Genomic DNA, 21,326 nt, shown 5'->3' on the forward strand with positions numbered 1-21,326 from the left:
CGGCAAAATCAAAACCCAGCTAAACAATTCAGTAGCTGGGTTATAAAGTAAATTAGCCGTTTGTGTATCCTTAATGTTGTCCGAAGAATTTATTTTTTGTCTGGATCATTTTGGGCCAACTCATGCTTTGTGAGTTACAATGACGTAACTATAAAACTATAACAGAAGGAAACGGGAAGTTTCCTTGTTTCCTACACAGATAAAACTTAAAAAGAAAATTTGAATCGGTCACCATTCCTCCTCTTACGGAAGTTGTGGTTTCAGGTTGTGTGGATACTCATGAGGATCTCTCCCGAAGTGATGTTTTAGTCGAAGGTGTAATTCTGGTTTGCACAGCAAGAATGGTTATTATTGTATAACAGTTATAAACGGGAGTTAAAATTGAGGAGTAGTCATATTTTTTGTGACTGAACGTTGCATTTCAAAGCTGTTCTGTCCAAAGGCGTCTTTACTTTCAATATATTTTAGCCTCAGCGGCAGGTGTCGGTGTTTGTCGCGAACCACGTCGCCCCACTGCACGATGAACTTTCACCTAAATCCGTGATGTGATTCACCGCCTTCTTCAGTTAAACGTGACGAAGCTTCACAGTTATATTCCCCACTTGTAGCAACCTACCGGAGACACTATATCTCAAATCCTGTATAAGATAATAAAGGAAATAGACATTGAATCTCTGCAAACTATCTACGCCCTGAGAAATTGTTATTGCCTTGTCTTCTTTTGTATCCATATGCATCGTTTAAATTAAATCTCTGTCGTAATAAAAAAATTTAAAAATTTCTAACAAGGTATGGCAGGTATCGCTATGTGATAAATGATGGCGACTACCAACCTCCTTTGCCAGCACAACTTTGCCCGAGATAAGTTTGCTTTATTTTGATAACAAACCCGACAAAACAGGTTGCCTTTTCTTTGTGGGCTTCTTAAGTTGCATAATCCGAAAAGCTACAAAAAGGATGTTTGGACTCTTTTTCGGAGGAAATTTCAATATGTATGTACAGAATATTGAGAGGAGCAAAACTAAAGAGTTTGCATCAGATAACTACAACTATCTCGATTTAACAACCTACATTCTGCTCAAGGTTCTACAGTTCCAATCAACCAAAAACTGCTGGAAATCAAACAAGGTTCAAGCTAGACTGCAGTCCTTGATTTTAAAATTTAATTGTTTGGAAATATTCACCTGCTTGTGAAATTTGACTTACTCCAACACTGTATAATATCGTAGGTTTAGGGTCAAAGCTATCACCAGCGGACGTCGATTGTCCCACAATTCATTTGCGCTCCGTGCACTGCCAAACTACTATTGGAATGGCGAACACCATGGTCTGATCACGTGACTAACAACGCATTAAATAAATATAACACTTAGACTTGCAATAACTGCAGTTAAAATTTGTTTTAAAACAATTAATTAATGTTTGTCGTTCGTTGGAGGCGCGTCATTGTAACTCGCATTCAAGCCCTACTTTCAGATCCTATTCACATGTGGTCTGAATGAAGGCTGTTTTTTACAAAATATTTTGTCATTCCAAACAGAAATAACTTCCTTTAAATTAATTGCAAACTCCATCACCTTTTGTTTGGTTTCTATTTAATTCTGATTTTTTTCAGTTTTCGCCGCATTTACTCATCAAATCATCAATAATCAAAAGTGTTCTCTCAGACGGTTAGAAAATAGTCGCCAATCCTCGACATCGCCCATCCCTCCTTGCCGTATCACCAAACAACGCGTTGGGAATTTGGTTAAAAGTAAAGGGATGGAAAAATTCTTTCAACAGTGTTAAAAGATTTCATCGGAACTAAAGAGTTTGTTTTAAAGCAATTGTCCTTGCAGTTCTCTTTGGACGTATACTGTTGACACATTCAACCAAATGAGGTTTATTTCACAAAACGCACAAAACTCAAGTTAATCCACGGATGCAGGTGAAGATACTTTTCCATTTCTAGACGTAAATATCACAACACATCTAGACGGATAACTTACCACCTCAATTCTTTACAAGCCTACACACACAAATCTACAGTGCGTTTACATAAACAAGTAGAATTCGCTTGAAAATGTTAAAGTGCATGTGACACGGAAAAATAAAACATGTTGATAATTAAACTAAGATATGTTCATAACTTTAAAACATTTTTTGCGGAAAAAGTAGCTTGATGTGGCGACTGGTTTGGAGCAGTATGTCCGTCGGCCATGCCTGGAGTTTAAAGGCCTTCCCTACTCAGATGAGGAGAGCACCGACGACCTGGTCATCTCTGTCGCGAGGAAGCTGGATGTCACTGTTACAAAACATGACATCAGCATATCCCATCGACTGCGAAGACCGTCAAAAGATCACCCAAGGCCAGTAATCATTGCTAAATTTATAAATAGGAAACTGCGGGATGCCATTTACTTCAACAGGCATAAACTAAAGGCGGTCAACCGAGGTGTGGCTCCAGAGAAGCAGATTTTTGTCAATGAGAGCTTGACAAAGAGGAACCGGGACAGATTTAACACCTGTCTCCGGTACAAACGGGAGCACCACTTCCACCACATCTGGACTCGGAATGGAACAACTTATTTAAAGAAGGATGAAGAGAGCAATGTCATTGTCATTCGCAATGACAATGATTTGGTACGTCACAAAATTCTATAATATTTACTTATGTAGTTGTATGTTTGTTATATATTTTGTGTCAATGATTTCATTATTAGTAATACCTCCTCATGATGGCCCAGTTTAAAACTAAGTCCCCAGACCTATGTTTTTTGGCTAGTAATGAACACACTCACTCACAGTACTATGATCATGCATCACTGGATATGACACTGAGAAATATGTTGGAGAATGATCTATATATTATCCACATTAACATTTGCAGTTTAAAAAAACACAAAGATGATTTAGAGAATTGGATATCAAATATGTCTAAAATTCCTGATATAATAATGATAACCGAAACGAGAATGAAGCATAGTGTTATTTACACCACAGATATTGAAGGGTATGAATTTTGCCACATTGACACAGTTTCTAATGCGGGTGGTGTAGGAATGTACATTAAACAGTCACTTTCTTTTCACATAAGGCATGACATCACACTCCTTTGTCAAGATAGTGAAAACTTATGGGTTGAATTATCACTTAAGAAACAACAAATTGTCCTTGGTGTAATATACAGACATCCCACATACTCTCATGACTCATTCCAAGATGCACTTTCCCAAACCTTACATGATCTTAATAAACATAATATTCCAGTTTATATTGGTGGTGATTTTAACATTGATTTGATGAAACATAACAGTTCTGACTCAGTGCGCAATTTCATAGATACCCTTGCCTCGTACAGTTATACACCTCTGATATGCCAACCTACCAGGATAACTCCCCACAGTGCAACTCTAATTGATAATTTTTTCTCTACTAATTCCAATGTAAAGTTTAAATCTGGCATTATTACAACAGACATATCTGACCATCTTGGAATATTTATCATACTCCACACAGTAGCCCTCAGTAAACCACTAGAGAAAATACTTGTTAGAGATATGCAACATTTTTCTGCCCCAAACCTAATGCAAGACATAAACTTTCTGATCGAAAGCTTAACTCATTCCAACCAAAACCCTATTGATCAATTTACTCATTTTGTCCAAAACTTTATTTCCATTTTACAACATCATGCACCACTATCCCACCTGTCCAGAAGAAGAAGGAAACTAGCACAGAAACCATGGATAAGCAAAGCTATATACACTTCCATTAAGAAAAAAAATAGACTTTTTCACATGTTATGCAAATCACATTTTTCCAGTATTAGCAAATACAACCAATATAAGGCATACAGAAACCGTTTGAACCATGTAATGAAACAAGCGAAAATCATTTTTTACAAGAAAAAACTAAAAGGTAGTGAAAAAGACATTGCTGGAATATGGAAAATAATCAACAGTATATTGCAGCGTAAACAGTCCAAACCCCATAAACCCACTGTTGTAAGAACAAACCATGGAAATATGTCACATGACCCTTTAATTATATCGAACACTTTTAATTCCTTCTTTGCCAGCATAGGAAATAGCATTGCACTCTCCATACCGTCTCCAGATAAACCCCTCCCAGCTGTTGCTTTAAGTGGCAATGTGTCTTCATCCTTCTTCTTCTATGAAACAACACCAGACGAGATAGAAATGTATATATCCCTTTTAGATGCAACAAAATCGGTACCATCTCATGATATCCCCATTAGGTTCATTAAGCTAGTTAAATACATAATTTCACCCTTTCTGTCGGAGGTGTATAACTGGTGTATTCGTAATGGACAATATCCCGTAGTTCTTAAGTCGGCAGAAGTAATTCCCATACACAAAAATGGTTCTGTGAGTGAGTGCACTAATTACAGGCCAATATCATTATTGTCCCCTTTTGCAAAAATTTTTGAAAAAATTATTCACAGCCGCCTATATAACTACCTTGAAAAAAGTAAGTTAATTTCACAGCATCAATACGGATTTAGAAGTAAACATTCCACGTCACTCGCCATTTACGACATTTACGAGAAGCTGTTAGAATCTTTCGACAATAAACAGTTTACATGCGCCATTTTTCTAGACCTGTCTAAGGCATTCGACACCGTAAATCACGAGAAGTTGTTGGAAAAGTTAGAGCGCCGGTATGGAATTAGGGGAAATACCCTACACTTAATCCGCAGTTACCTTGTAGGTAGAAGTCAATGCACTAGAATAGGAAATTCTGTGTCGGATATTAAACCCATAACATGCGGTTGCCCACAGGGTTCGCCATTAGCTCCTTTACTTTTTTTATTGTACATCAATGACCTTCCGCAAGTATCCTCTTTTACAACCAAATTGTTTGCTGACGACACGGTTCTTTCAATGACCTCCCCTTCACTTACTGACTTACAATCCCGTGTTAACGAACAACTCACAAATATTGACAACTGGTTAAGGCACAATCGACTTTCTCTCAACATTCGGAAAACAAAGTTCCTATTGTTTTCCCCTTCCATCTCAAGCACTGGCAATTTCACCGTCACCATTGGTCATGAAAAACTTTTGCGATCAGATAATATTAAGTACCTCGGTGTATACATTGATGACAAACTAACCTGGACAACTCACATTCATCATTTAGAAAAGAAATTGTCACAAGCATGCGGCACTTTTTTTCAGTTGCGAAATTATCTTGACGTTAAAACTTTGAGAAACGTTTACTATTCATTTGTATATTCCCATATTCAGTACGCTATCGGTGCTTGGGGTGGAGGATCGGCACTCTCACTGAAAAAACTCAACACTATTCATAATAATATACTCCGCTCCATAACTTTTAGTTCCTTTCAAAGCCACGTCACGCCATTATATAAGAAATTAGATCTCACAAAAATTAGAGACATTTACAAACTCGAACTGGCCAAAGTAATGCACGATTTCCATACCGGCAATCTACCGGCCTCCTACAACTCCTTATTTTCGTTAGTAGGCACAGTGCACGATCATTTCACAAGAAATGCATCGCAAAAGAACTTATTTCACCCAAGAGTTAACACCACCTTCGGCTTACGTATGCTAAAACATAGGGGCCCACAGATATGGGAGGAAATAAACCCGTCCATTAGATCGCTCTCCCGTCCATCATTTAAAAAAAAAATCCGCCAATATTTCACATCTCAGTATTAACTTCCTTTTTCATCCACCCTGTTAGCAGTCCGTTTTCCCCTTTTTTCTTGTAGTCCTCCTGTCGTTTATTGCGTTTCTTCTGTCTTTTTTTTATGGTGTTTTTATTTGTGTTTTTATGCATATTCCACTGTACACTCTACGCCTAAATGAACAATTTACTGCCGTAGGATCCGTTGTTGTTTCAGACCTAGGAGCGCTGCACACCAACATCATAACGTGCGATTGATCATCAGCAAGACCTACGATGATTCAACAAGCGCAACCTCCATACGATCCTGACCATCTCCAACCAAAACCACCACGTTTGGACTGTCCTCGGGACGTTAAGGTCTGTCGATGTGGATCAAAGGAAACGTTCTGAGAACCGAGTTGGCGTTTGCGTTTCGATGGGTTTTGCTTTGGCCAGCACGGCCGGGTGGCCACCTTTTCGTCACATGCAGCTTGTCGCAACCCATCACCTCCCAGTGCGACTGGCTGCGATCCTACGGCAGACGGTGATTCTCCGTGAGGAAATCACCTTTACATGGGCGCCTGACTCGATAACCTTCATGGTTTTATCGGTGCCCATGCCATTTCATTTCCTTGTTTTTTGTTCGTCGCGTAGTTGCTTTTCTCGCAAAAATAAACATGATTATGGTTTCTGAGATACAGCTGATCAAAGTCGCATTTTTTCGCTGCGAACAAAATGGTGCGAAAGTTGTCATGACCGTGTCATATGCACTTTAACGATTTGCTTTGATCAAAAACTTGTTTCAAATTATTGAATTCGCTTCAGAAATAATAGAAGGTGCGGAGTAGCTGGAGATTGTCATAAGGTCAGTATCTGAACGTGGAATACTGATGAGAATTAGGGAAAACGAAATGCTCTGTCAGTGCGTCACCAAAAACTTTGCTGTAAGCCGGAATGGCGCATGGCATCAAGCTGTCAATCAACTTGCGACCAACGCTGTGATGACGAGAATATTTGAATTATGAGAAGGAAGTATGGAGGCCAGTTGTCATCTCCGTTACCGTTGAAGAGGAAGACCGACTGTGGAATTATAAACCTGCGGGAAAACAGAGCGAGATTTTTCGCACAGGTTGATTTAACCACTTATAATGTCTTCTACATTTCGGTACACTCTAACATTTCGAAAGGAACCAACAATCTTAGATATTCTATAAAAAATTTGCAACACTTATAAAAATATTGTTTTTCAATATATAATGCAGAGGTATATGAAAGTTTATTTGACACATCTGCGTTTTTTGCTAGAATTGCGCTGGGGCGTAAAGATGGCAGTGGTTCTGTAACGTATGGAATGCATGAAGATTGCTTGAATCGAGACTGTGTTTTCAATTCAGTTAAATAATTTAAATGCAGCGTTTATTGCAAGGAATCTACACACAGTTTTGAGGCAGACAATTTTTGCAAAACTAAGAGGGATTAGATTGATTTGTAAACAAACTATATATTCTGCACAGGTATAAACCATTGTACGTTTAATTAGTTAAACATGTAAACACCAAAATTTTATGGAATTTGTTACATTTGTATAGTAACCTGTTGTAATGGTGTTAAACTAAAATTAGTAAATCTTTTTATTTTTAATTTAAACATTTTCTGTTGCCAAAATTGTTGATTTATTTGTGGGAGGATTTAAGGCGGATCAGGGTGGGATCCGTTTTGTTCACTTCCGGCTACAAAATGAGATCAAGGTTTGCAAACTATCGATTTTTTCGTTTTTATTCTTATCAACATTATGTTACTGGTGAAAAAATGAAAAAAAATATCTAAATGAACCAACGTTGGTATTTTTTACACCGCAATAAGTAATTTCAAAGTATATGCGCAAAAGAGTCATAATAGTCAATGAGAGCTGCAGACAGGTGTACACACTGTTTCGACCTGTAAGGTCTCATCAGTGCAGCTGGTGACCGTGGCACATGCTAGCTGGTAGACTGCTTAGTCTGATGATGCACTGATGAGACCTTACAGGTCGAAACAGTGTGTACACCCTGTCTGCACATCTCATTGACTATTATGGCTCTTTTGCGCATATAATATGATTTGGGTGAAAGGCGAGCCGACAGCGCTATTGGATCCCAAACAGTTGTTTGGCCATAGTGCGCTCCACGTGGTTCGTCTGTGTTGATTGGTACCTAGTTTGGTACCCAACATATCGACGATTGACCGAAAGGTACCACAAAGTGGAAATCTGTGTGCCTGCTAGTCTACCAGCTAGCATGTGCCACGGTCACCAGCTGCACCGATGAGACCTTACAGGCCGAAACAGTGTGTACACCTGTCTGCAGCTCTATTAATTTGTGTACTTGAACCGGTTATAACTTTGCTGACGATTAAGCTTTTTTTTCAAAATTTCAATATAACATTTGTTATTATGAGATAATGTTAAGTGCCACTTTAAATTACGTCACAGGTGAATATTAATTTTCTAAATACCTAACATCTGGATATGGCGTCATATTGCTTCGAAAGTAAAAAATTATCGTCCGACGCGAAAACCAAAAACATCAGCAGCTACCGGGAGGTACAGAAAAAAAGTAATTTAAGATACAAACTATTTGTGTTTTATCAGGTGTCGGTTGATGGTGGTGGTTGCAGGAATTTTGCTATCCTTCATCGCACGTACTTCAGCACTGTTTAAGTATAAGATTTATGAGGAATGGGAAAGTAAGTATTCTGTAATAATAATTTGAGTGGATTTAATCTTGAGTAGATCCTGAGTTCCAATCTGTAAAACTTATCAGTCAAAAACAAACCACGATTAAGGTTGTAAAACAAACCTAAGTTTTTCAACAAATATAATTCCTTTGCATTCGAGATTTCTGTCAAACGGGAAGCTTGGGCAGAGAGAAAATATGCAAGTTTGCAAATAAAGTCGCAAAATTAATCTCTACAGCAATACGTTCTTCTTAGTTTTGATCAGTATCCGCGTGTCCTCCAAAGGGCGATCGTGGATAAAATCAGACACCCACAATCTCAACTCTCTACAGAGCTGAAACAATAGTTGATGTTGATCATCTACCATTCTTTTTTAAACCTTGGAAACGTAAAGGTTACAATCAGTTTGTCAACACCAAGTAGTACATATTAATTCATGCAGTCTAATATGAACAAAACAAAAACAACCATTATTATCCAGCGGGCGAACACTGATATATTTGTTTGTAAATAATCGAACTTTTTTCGGCGACCCAGAGTTCGAATCCACGACAAGCTACAAAAAACACAAAGTATTCCAAAAACTGCTGTAGAAACAAACGTGCCACAAGATTACAAGATTAGTCAAAAATAAACTTGGAATCAACAGCGCTCGGTACTAATCACCAACTTACACAACTATTACTAGAATAGAACTGTCCGCTGGAAGTCAGCTATAATCTGACCAATCAACGCGTCACACGTTCACCATGTAAATAACCCACAAAAGCGTAGCAAATAGTAATCATGGTTGTATGCGAATGTTGGGATCACCAGGTTGAACAAATAAGGATTATATACTGAACAAGGTCGGTGAAAAGAAACGGAGAGTGGAGAGTAAAATATATAGCCAACAATAAACACAACACACAGGGATAACAACAAATGTTCAACACAAACAAATATCTGGCTGCTCGTTCATAAATGGCAAGTAAACTGCAATTACAGTGGGGCGACGGAAAGTAAATAAAACACAAATTTGTCACAAGGGCACAGCTTCACAATGGATTTTAAATATTCTACCAAACTTCCAATAAAATAAATAAACCTGTCGTCAAAATTTAAAGATACCAGCGAGACTTCCCACATTTTTATCGAAACACTTTTATTTCTTGTGTAAGCTGCAGACAGATGACCACTGTTTCGACCTAAAAGGTCTCATCAGTACAGCTGGTGTGACTTTCAGACGACTTTGCTGACCAAACGGCCAAGACCAAACTGTTATTTCTGTTTCTTTTATGTAAATTCAACTGTTAATTTAGGTACAAATTAATTTTTATCATGCAACACTAACATTGTGGTTCATGATTTTAATTATAACGCTGATGCGTGAATTTACTTTGATTCAAGTTCATCTGCTTGTTAAGGATTTCCTTGCGGTAATGGAAGTAAGGTACATGCTGCATGGTTTTGTGATGATTATCATCGTGGTCCAGATTGCAGGGACGGAAGTGATGAGAAACCGGCCAACTTTTCCACCTATCCTGAAAACCTCACCAGTCCTTACATAAGGTAAAACTCAAACATGTTTCCTTGAAATATTGTATCGAGGAACGGTTTGGCAAGTGGTTGGTTATTTTTATCAGTATTTGTTTGTCTATAAAAAGACTTGTTTTTTCAAAAAAAAAATGGGAAAAATAAAAAAAAAAGCACTACTAAAGGGTGGTTATCTAAAAAAAACATATTTATAAACCGTCATTTTGTGATTGCTTTTTTTTATGCAAAATTGGCAAACGCGCACACAAAGCAAAACGTTTGTGGCAGCTTTTTTCGAGACGAATGTAATGCGCAAAATATGACAAAAATTTAAAATTTTTAATTTTATGAAAATGTAGGATCGCAGATGAAATTTTGTGAGATAGATTGGTCTGGTCTTATTTTCTGTTTTAAACCGCTGTTTATATTTTCCTTGATTCAAATGCCTGAAAATTTAATCATACACTTCACCGATAGACCTAACTTAACTTCGTTTTAAACCTCTGCCTTACAACAAACTCTTAAATCACACCGATCAATCATAACTTTTTTTAATACATTCTTACTTTGAATGCAGTTGCGACAACAAGTATGACATTCAAGGTTCAAACAAAGTATGCGCTCTGAGACGAGATGAGTTTTGCAAAGGAATGATCCAATGTGTTGGCAAAACACTGTGTGACATCTGTTCCTTCAGCTTCCAGTGTCCGAATTCAGTTTGTTGGAAACGTTCGACTGTTTGTGATGGAAATCCTTGCAATGACTGTCCAGCTTTCCAGCACTGGAATAATAGTCATGGATTCAAATGTGTTCGGAATGGCAGGAACTGCAATCTTCCGCAGATGTTTCTATTGGACGGCATTGCAGATTGCGATGATAAATCTGATTTGTGTTACACCTCGGAGAATGGAGATATCAGGTATTTTTGCAACACATGCTTTTTGGTGAATAAATTTTGCTGATCAGATAAAACAACACGGTAGAAATTGTTAGGTTTACAGGCTACGAAGACAAGGCATTGCAGCCTAGCAGGATCAGCCACTCTTTTGTGGCAAGACTGAGCGAGGACTAACAAGGCCCAACGCTCTACCAACTGAGCTACATGAGCTCAGTAGTTACAAGTGGTATATTGTGGCCAAGGTACACTGGTGTGCAAGCCAACATCTTACCAGACAACGTTCAGATACACGAAGAGGATCTCTACTTCGATTTTTCAAATCTCGCTCCGACTTGTCAGGAAAAAGTGGCTGATAGATCTAGGCTGCTATGTCTGAGCTTTAAACCTGCAAAGCTAATGAACTCGATACAATAGCTGTAATCGCCAAGAAAGGACCTGCGTAGTGCAGCCATCCTGCCAATCATGTCGTTGCATAAAACAGTACTGCAATGTAAATCGTTTCATAACTTTTAAGAAATCTATAAATTTTTTTGATATTTTTGCTGCAGAGACGTGCAAAATTCCCACACATTTAATAATCGGTTATGCTTCAAATGCACAAATGACCCCATGATCATCTCAAGATTAAGTGTATGTGATGACGTCATCGACTGCCCTGACAAAAGCGACGAATGTTTTTGTCAGTCTGAGAAAACCCAAGGTTGTGCCAAGATCTATTAGTAAGTGATCAAAGACCTAATGAGGTTTAATAATAACAAAATCCTTGCATTAGTGGCAAGATCATGATGGTAGTTTGTTTACTTGTCGAATTTCAACGGTTTTGGACCCTATGCAGGCCAGGCAACTAAATAATGATACAATCGAATTATTTCAATTTTAATTTGTTGGACTTTTTGTCATGATAACAAGTTGGAAATTTTTATTGGCATAATTTGTTAACCGTTGTGAATAGAAAGCAAAGGTTGTTGTTCTTTAGTTTTGATGCAAATGATAAAACAACTTGAATTATGCCACAACACAGGGGGCGATAAAAAGAATACTCAGGTCATACGTTGGAATACACGTGTTATAGTCAATGCTCAAAACTACGCTATTGTTATTTAGGTCAGGCTTGTTTACTTGCAAATGGAAAGTTGCGAAAATCGACTTTAAACAAGCACAAATAATTAGAATAAAAATACTCTACAACGTGTTGTCACAAATACGTCACAGACCGTGGTTACAAATCACATTCATCCGCAGAGGACTCAATCAAATATCTTTAGTGTTGAAGAGAAAGAAAAAAATGACTGCTCAACCACAACAGCAACCATCCACATACAGGAGAATTGGGAATGCGTGGTAAGTAAACATGTCCAAAAATTACATAAATATGCATCGTATAATGTACCTCTGACAAATGTAGCCTGCATAAGAAATAATTGTGCACCCACACATCGAATTAGCGTTTAATCAAAGGAAAATATTCTGTTGTCGAAACAAAACCGATTCCATTCTCTGATTAAATACAAGGAACCGAGCGTTCAAATATTTACAGTGTTATCCCGCAATAAAAGTTAGAAGGCACAAGAGAAGAAGTGCAGCTTGCCTTCACTAAAGAAAAATAAAATATTTCTTCAAAAATCCGGAAGAAAGAAATATTGTTCCGGTTGTGTGATCACGTGATGTGTTGTACACAGAGTTCGTCGTGGTTGACATGGATGACGTTCAACAGCAAACGATGGTGCGATGGGAAGCTGGACTGTAATAAAGGGATCTTCCTTTCTTACGAAGAAAAAATCTTCAACCATGATGAAGATCCTCGACTTTGCACACATCGGAAACACTGCAACACAAAAGACAGACTTCATCTCAATATTCCTCAATCCAAAGTCTGCGATGGTTTTATCGATTGTGAGGATGAAAGTGACGAATATCCAAAAGAAATGTGCACGAAGGAAGAAAGATTCTACTGTCCAACGTTGAATGGAAAAGTAAAAGTTTTTTAACAATTTGTGTAACAAACGCTATCAACGCGTAATTTTTTCTATGGGTAATTTTAAGTATATGGAAGTAATAAAGCGTTACACAAAATATTTCATTATTTTAGATTTCGATCAACAAATCGGATGTTTGTGACCTCACAATCAACTGCAATGATCAAAGTGACGAAATAAACTGCACAAATGACGGAAGGTTTTATTGCGAAAACAAACATCCATTGTTCGTTAAAAAGGAAAAGGTAAACTCCGATAATATGTTGTTTTAGGACCTGTATCAACCAGGTTAACAACCTGATCACAACACATTTACAAATATACTGGCCTAAACTGAGTTATGGCAGCTAACACCTTCCTGATAACTAGCCAAATTCTACGGTAAAGATTTAGTCATATTCGCAAAATTGTGAAAGTAAAGTGTTAATCTATCTTACATTTACTCTGTATAGAAATTCAACGGAATTGGCGACTGCTCTGATTGGTCAGACGAGTGCCCTACAAAATCAAAACCGTCCAACGAAAACATATTTTCATCACGATACGAGTTGATTGCAAACCCGTTGCTACGAGCGATTGTGTGGATAATGGGGACACTTGCCACATTCGGGAATTTGGTAAAATTAAATCGGTTTAATGCATAAAATATTCTGCAATATTTCTAAAGACCTTTATTTTTGAGGTTGTCATGGTGATGGAAAGCAAAGCTTTGATTACGACAGAAACGAAATCTGCTGCATTTCACACAAACCATCTGCTCGTTTTAAATCTATCCATTTCCGATCTACTCATGGGAGTTTATCTGATCATGCTTGGCGCCGCAGGTGTCAGATACTCCGGAAATTATTGTGCTAATGACCTTATTTGGAGATCTAGCGGAAGTTGCACCGCAATGGGTGTTCTGGTTTTGCTTTCAAGCGAAACATCAGTGTTTACAATGGTTTTGTTGACCATATTCCGACTTTATGCTATTAAAAACGTAGGTAAATTGGTATTGAGTAAGTTAAAAGAAAATTCTTTCCCTGGTCTCACATGTGTGAGAATATAATGTTCATATGTTTTCTGTTTCAGCCTTTTGATGCATCTTTGAAACCGAAATTAACAACTGTCATCCTTTCCATTATTTTCTCCTGGACATTCTCGTTCACAATTGCTTTTATTCCCCTCATAACTCAACTTCAACATTTGTTCGAAACCAAAGCTTGGATGAAAGAAAATCCGTTTTTTGACAATGTTGCAGTCAACTATTCCAGTAAGTATTTGTTGTGAATGACCAAACCATTTAAAACTACATGTGCGTTACGTTTGCAGGCATGAACAACTTTATGGATCGATTTATAACTTTCCAACACAACTTCACAAGTAACAATTCCCAACTACTCAACACTGCCCTGAAGCGAGCGAATGATGCTAATTCCTGGAATGATTTAATGAATATACTTGGGGATTACAATTACACTGAGCTATTTGACATTTGTGGATATTTGGGGTTTGCTTCGTTCAAAATATTCTTCAAATATTCAGCTAAAAATCTCTTATGTTGTGTAGATATTACAGTAGCAGCAGTGTATGCATCAGCAAACTTTATGTAACAACCAATGACAAGGCATGGGGATATTCAATCGCCATCATTACTCTCAACTTTCTAGCATTCATATTCGTGGCAATTACTTATTCCTGGATCTACAAGAGGTCAACTGACAGTGCCAGGCAAGTGAACGAGAGACATAGAGACGGAAGGGCGGCAACACAAAATAAAGGCAAGCATGTTCAAATGTTCCAAAGTACTCTTACTGCAACGCTGATTGTTTTGGCAGAAATGCAAAAGAAAATCTTTCGATTGATAATTACCGATTTTTTTTGTTGGATTCCAATTTCTATCATGGCATTTGTAAACTTGGGTGGAGTCCCTATGCCTCCAGTGATATACGCTGTGTCAGCAATCATCCTGCTCCCCATCAACAGCTCTCTAAATCCCCTCATCTACTCCAACGCACCTAAACTACTTTATGACAGAGTCCGAGAGGGCCTGCGTGGTGTTTTCAGCGCTCAACCACAGGAAGAACAACCGGATAATGTGGTTGTGGTTGCCAACCAAGAAAACATACATGTGGAAGAAGCAGAAACCGCTCTGTAAACAAACATTACTTTCATCTTGTGGAAAAACATACTGCATGTTTAGTTGAACAAATAAGCGTATAAATTAAAAAATGGCTGTTCATTCGTACTGAGACAAATTTTATCAGCCTAACCCAGGGGGTGTGCAAACCTTATCAAAGCCGGTCAAATGCAACCAACTTGATCAGACCAAACGGGTCATTTTCGACTTTCTCAAGGACACGGTGACAGAAATTAGATACCATTGCTTTGTGAACTTAACGCGTCCTCCTTCAGCAGTGTAAATTTTTTCACAAATGTGATTATACATAGAAATATGTAACACTTTTTGTTGTGATCTCCCTTTCCACTCGTCTTTGATGTTTTTCATTTTTCCTTTATGTGACCAAATATAATTCCCTATTATAACCCACCTGTAAATCACAAAAGTTGAATAAACAACATTAGGGGTTGCCAATACTGTAAATTTGTTTTAACTACCTTTTTAGAAGATTAAGTTAAATATGAATGTTAATTGTGGACGCTATAAGTTAACCAGCTGAACAAAGGAAACGTGAGAAGCGAAGGCGTAAGCGAAAGAAAAGCTTCAGCATCTACAGGTACAAGGTACCCAAGCAGGTATATCCCGACACTGGAATTGAATACAGCAGTGCCGTTGTCGCTGTGACGTCCATATTCCGTGGTTCGGAATTGTTGTGGGGTGTTGAATGAGATACAGCAAGTCGGACGTTCAGAGTCCAAAAGTTTATTAAAAAAAAAAACGTAGCGAATTTAAAGTTTTATTAAATCACTGAAACTTTACATCGCAAACTTTAAACAAGATTTCTTCACTTTTAATTGGATTTAAACAAGACTTTTTTTCGGACAATTTTAATCGGATCTATAAACTTGATCCCACAAAAATATGCTTCCTTTCTTTAAAACTTTTAACTCAGACTAAAAAACCTTTCCTTTACTTGGAGATCGATGGAGATAACGGCTGTGTGACATCGTAATGTTAATTTTCCCGCGATAGCTGTTTGCACTCACACATCAAACTGGAAATAAACATTAACCTCGTGACTTCTCTCCATATAAAGCCGGTCCATGTTAATTCCCTCCTTGGAGGAATTCGGAAAGTTTCTTCAACAACTTTTTACCACATTTGAATAAAAAACACAGACCATTGTTTGCGATAAAAATAGTATTTGAATGTAAACAAGATTTAAACTTGTGCGTTTTCTACATATATAAACATTAGTAAGCAGTGGAAGGTCACCGCATCCAACTATTATCATCTATCCCGTTATGATTACCGAAACATCGTAGTTTTTTTTTTCACTGAGGATGCCATTTCAGGCGAAATCGATTTTTCACTAATATATCAGCTGACTCAATTCGAAACTTCTGCTAGTTTCATTGAATTCTATCGTAGGTTTTTTATATTTGGCCAAAACAGAATATTCATCGAAAGTAGCGGAATAATTTCGAACGAACAAACCAACTTTTTAAATGTACTGAATAAAACACGTACTGAATGTAATAATTTTTTTAATTTTATTTTTTCCGTCGTGATAGCAGTGTAAATACGCTGTAAACATGTGCAGTAAACTAGAGAGACGAGAACCGAACAGCTTTGAACCGTAGGCGGTTATCGAGAAGCTGTCGGGAGAATGGGATCGGCTCCTATCATCCAGCCTTTTATCGGTCCCTAAAAATAATTTCAACAACAAAAATAAACTTGTATGTAGCTCTTGTACAGTATAGACAATACTAGGGACGACAAACTTTTTAATGAGGGCAAATCAGACAGAGGCCCGCGGGACAGTGTTTTCTTTGTAGTTTTTGGGCGAAAATGTATGCGCAAATATACGACTAAAAAACAATCGTTTTGTTCCCCAAACTTCCAATATAGGCGGTGAAGCATAATATTTACATACCCTTTTAAAAACTTTTATTTATGCAAAAATGGCTAATCCGAACTGGCGAGACAAGTGCACAACTTAAAACCTCAAGCGCAAGACACACTAAATACAATCCATGTAAATAATGGATTAGGTTCACCACATCACTTCAGTCATCAAAGACACCTTTCCCTAAAGTCTGAGCAAGACATGGAAAGTCAAACCACTGGTAAGGTCTGCCATATTATTAACCAGGCAGTATACTCTTACATTTGCAGACATTTCTTACACTGTGAACAGATAAGTTTCCTTCCATTGCGTGACAAGGTAGGATTGCAACATTGTGAAAAGCCATGCTTGTTCTTACTTGTCCAAACAAGTTTTCAATAAATTTTGGACTCGTATGCCTTTTTTGTTTGGTGTCCATATCAGTTTGTACTTCATGTGTCTCCAATATAGTTTGTGACTAGCAAAACTAATGTTTTCTTTAATTTCGGAGAACTGTTGAGTTCATTCCATCTTTGTTTAGAGACAAAATGCAACTTTCGAAGCAAAATGTCCTCGATATAATTGATGCTAAATAATTAGTGCACCAGTGCCAGTTGGTATTCCGGCGGTTCCAGAAACACAGTTACATCATACAAAAATAGTAATATAATATTGAAGTACTGCTAACTGTTTTCAACACAAGCCACAAACACCTCCACTGGCGCTCAAGAAAGTAAACAAAACCTTTAACCTTGTTTATTCCCTGCTGTCAATGCCGTACAAACAAACTAACACCATGCGGCGGAATTGAGAAAACTGGGATTTTCCAAAAAAATTCTGCATTAATTGCGCTTGATTTACCTTCTTGTGTCAAAACGCGTCATGATGATCATTGATCAGATTTGATTTTCCATAGCTTATGACATCGCAACAACAGCAGTATATATATGGCTTATGTTTCGCATCAACAGTCAGCAAATGAAATCTCGGTTATACTTCACATATGACTCACTTGCGGTTACTGTTCGTAGACCACTGACTCTCAAATAACAGGTTTTTATTAGTTACAAAATAACCGACAACGAAACATATCAACTGCTGAATGACCAGGACAGTTATATCCAACAAAAAATAATTCAACACTTACTCAGCGAGAATTTTTCAGTACGTTTATTCTATTTAAAAATTACTTTTCTTCTGGCATAAAATATACGTGCTATATTTATTGAGACTTCATCAGGTATAACGCAAAAAGAAAAAATATGCTTGGCAGCAACAGGATTTCATGTTTGTTATATGTCCAACGGTAAACGACACATCCGAAATTATTCATACAATAACCGAACGACTTTTAAAGGGGATTCATGTTGGCTGTTACACAAAGCAAAAAATACGAGACAATGCACTTGCACGGCTTAACAGAGTGAAAATACAGGTGCAAAAATTTTACATATATACATGTATCCTGATTTACATGAGATGAAATATATTATTAGTGAGACTTTGCGATTATTCGTCTTTGTGCTCATCCTCCGACTTTGGTTGAAATGCGGCCCCAGCCGACATCACTTCATTTACACCACCGGTAATTAAACCGTAAAGCGCACCAACAGGGGCTCCAATAACTCCCCCAACCAACCCACCAACCGGTCCTAGTGGAACACTGGCCATTTCTGCTCCCCTTTGTGCTCCCGAAATTGCCCCAGCCTTTACCCCTTTAGCAGTGCCAACAAAAAAGCGTCCAATTTTCCTGACGTATATATATTCGTTATTACGGTTATATTCTTGAAGCTCCATCAACATAGCTTGGCTTTTTTGCTCATACATTGCCAAATATTGATCTCTGATTTTTGCAGCGCTTTCATCAAACTTTGAAGAAAATATCTCCTTTGCCTTTTGTTTCATTCTGTCGTGAGTTTCTTTCAGAAGCGAAGGCTCAACGTACTTTCCATCAACCAACTGTGGAGATATCGAACTCATTTGAGAGACAACAGGTATTTTGCTTCCACAAAATCATGAAACAATTACTGTTCAGCAATTACTACTCGTTCAGTAAGAATTAATCTTGCACATGTTGCCTACCTCTTTCATTTCAATTAAATAGCTGGCCATGTTTTCATGCAACGTCAACTTTGCTTTTGTCTCAACGATCGTCTACAAGAAAATCGAATCAGTTGAAATAATATTATTTTACACGATGTAATGGTATACCCATAGCCTATATTTCTAAAGTATTTTATTTTCTGTATAACCTCGCCCAAATAACAACTTTGCTATGGCATTTTGCGTTGTATAAATTTAAATTATTCTCAATGCGTAATTCTCGGTTAATACGGACCTCTGCTTTAATCCAGAAATGAGTGTAGTTTGGTGGTAATTTATATTTATACAACATGCCATAGAAACGGTATTCTTTTTGCGTGGAACTGGTAACTGGAAACATAAAATCTTGTATTTTTCTAAAGTTAATAAGTTGTCTAAGCGGTGGCCAATCAAGCGTTTTTACCGATATCTTCAAATAATTCATCTTATCCGGTACCTACTTCGCCTAATCCGGTAAAGCGCAGGTTTGCTGTACTTGCCTTGTTGTGTGCATTTTGTTTCTCGACTAGTTCAAAATGCTCTTCCATTTGTGATTTCAAATTATCCAGATTGGTATCGTATTCTTCCCAAAGATCTCGAGTTGGATTTTGTCTGTAGTATTTGAGAGCCAGGTCCTTTTCCTTAGTATAAAGTTTAGACAGTTCGTCCTCATCCAAGTATTTACGTCTTGCCTATAAACAATGTGCATTACTTGATAATACATATTTTGTATCGCTATTTACTTACAACTCCCATTTTCTTCCTAAAATTGTCGAAAGCATCGATCTTTTGAAGACGAAATAGTTCCACAACTTTGACCTGAATAAAGTTTGAAAGCCAGAAATAAAACACGTGGATATAATCACGCCAATACGAATACTGCACATATAAACGTTTTTAAATGCGTCGCGTTTAATGTTCGTAAGCAATCAAATTTTTAGACAACTCACTTTGGAAAGAAGTTGCACCAAAAGAAACAGAAACAAAAATCAAACCTTCAATTGTTGGTTTTTCTGCTGTATTTTTCGGTATTCCTTTATGCACATTGCCTCAAATCGAGGTTTGCACGCTTCCACAATGTTAGTTTGCTCATTCAAATCTACGATAATTTGGGCTCTTTCCTGATAGTTTAAATGTTTTTCTTTGAGCTCGTCAACCTCAACGTAACCACCGCCAACTTTCTGTCGAAACGAAATAAATTTTAATTGAGACAAAAACCAAATTGTTGAAATCGCAAACTTTACTTCTCGCATCAAGGAAATGTAAAGATTTTTTGCCTTTTCCAAACATTTTTCCACTGTTTGTCGAGCAATTTTCTGTAAATTGTAACATTTCGTCATGGAAACTTACAAGGTTCAACGATTTACTGTTAAAATGTGATAAATATTCCTCGTCCGTCTCTTTCAAGTTTTTACGACATATATATTTCGCCTGTCTGTGCAGGCATCATCGGTATCGCTAAAATCAACACAACAGCAGAGTTAATGCAAATGTAAAAATACCTTACAAACTGACAATCAGATTTCACGATTGTGCAAGGACGCTCGAGAAAACACTTGGTCAACAAAAAGCTGTAAAAATGCCGGCGGTGATTTGACTCTACGTCATACATCCATTTATTGGATATATGTGAAGACAAATGGTTTCACAAAATCAAGGCAAAAATTAACATAATCGCCTTATATTGCCCAATACAATGTAAGTGTTGGTTTTGTTTTTGCTTTCGCTTACCGGCGAAGTGTCCACCAAGTGTGTTGTCATTGTGACAATCATTATCAGTGACGTAGAGTCAGATCACCGCCGGCATTTTACCGCTAACGTTTGCAGTTTGTTGTTTCTTCCTTTTTTAATTTGATTTTATGTTTTATCGAGCGTCCCCACAAACAAAGCAGTTCAGTCGTACCTTACCTAATCGTGAAATCTGATTGTCAGTTTGTAAGGTATTTTTACATTTGTATTACTGTTGGTTAACTTGTTTTTTAGCGATACTGACGATGCCTGCTCAGATAGGCGAAATATATATGTCGTAAAAACTTGAAATAGACAGAGGACATAGGATTATTTATCATATTTTGTGCCAATCGTTACTGAATCTCTGTCAGCCATAGAGACTATACAGGGGATTCATAGAAATCAAACTCTCATTTACTGTTAAAATGTCAATGTTAAAATGTTTTGTGGGTATCAATATACAAAATTTTATGCATTTGTTATTTACATTAGTTTCTTCAAAATCTTTTTTACTCCCCAAAATCTTGTCCTTCAGTTCTTTTCTTTTTTGCGTTGCCACATCTGTGTTGACGTCAGTGTTAAAGTTGTCAAACCAATCTATCGCTTCTTTGGAAGCATTATCGTGGGCTTTCCTAAATTCATCTTCACTCATCACTTTTTCCGAGCAGAACTTGCATCAAAACACATTAAATTGAAAAATAACAACCTAAGTTCTGTCAAATATGTGATTGGTTGTGAATTTAGCCATTTTACCTTGCCAAACATGTTTTTATAATTTAA

The 21,326-nt window shown here is 37.3% G+C and overlaps 1 protein-coding gene across 1 annotated transcript; it reads left to right on the plus strand.

Moving 5' to 3' along the window:
• Positions 1-990: 990 nt before the first annotated feature.
• On the plus strand, positions 991-14,881 carry LOC145909696 (uncharacterized). Its single transcript, XM_082997051.1, has 10 exons — positions 991-1,128; positions 2,158-2,622; positions 12,448-12,747; positions 12,858-12,989; positions 13,197-13,361; positions 13,427-13,723; positions 13,816-13,996; positions 14,056-14,233; positions 14,293-14,504; positions 14,562-14,881. The coding sequence occupies exons 1-10, from the start codon at positions 991-993 to the stop codon at positions 14,879-14,881; spliced, it is 2,388 nt and encodes a 795-aa protein (XP_082853177.1).
• Positions 14,882-21,326: the final 6,445 nt, after the last annotated feature.

The sequence above is a fragment of the Ascidia mentula genome, chromosome 7 (genome assembly GCF_947561715.1).
Source record: "Ascidia mentula chromosome 7, kaAscMent1.1, whole genome shotgun sequence".
In the NCBI taxonomy this organism is placed as follows: Eukaryota; Metazoa; Chordata; class Ascidiacea; order Phlebobranchia; family Ascidiidae; genus Ascidia; species Ascidia mentula.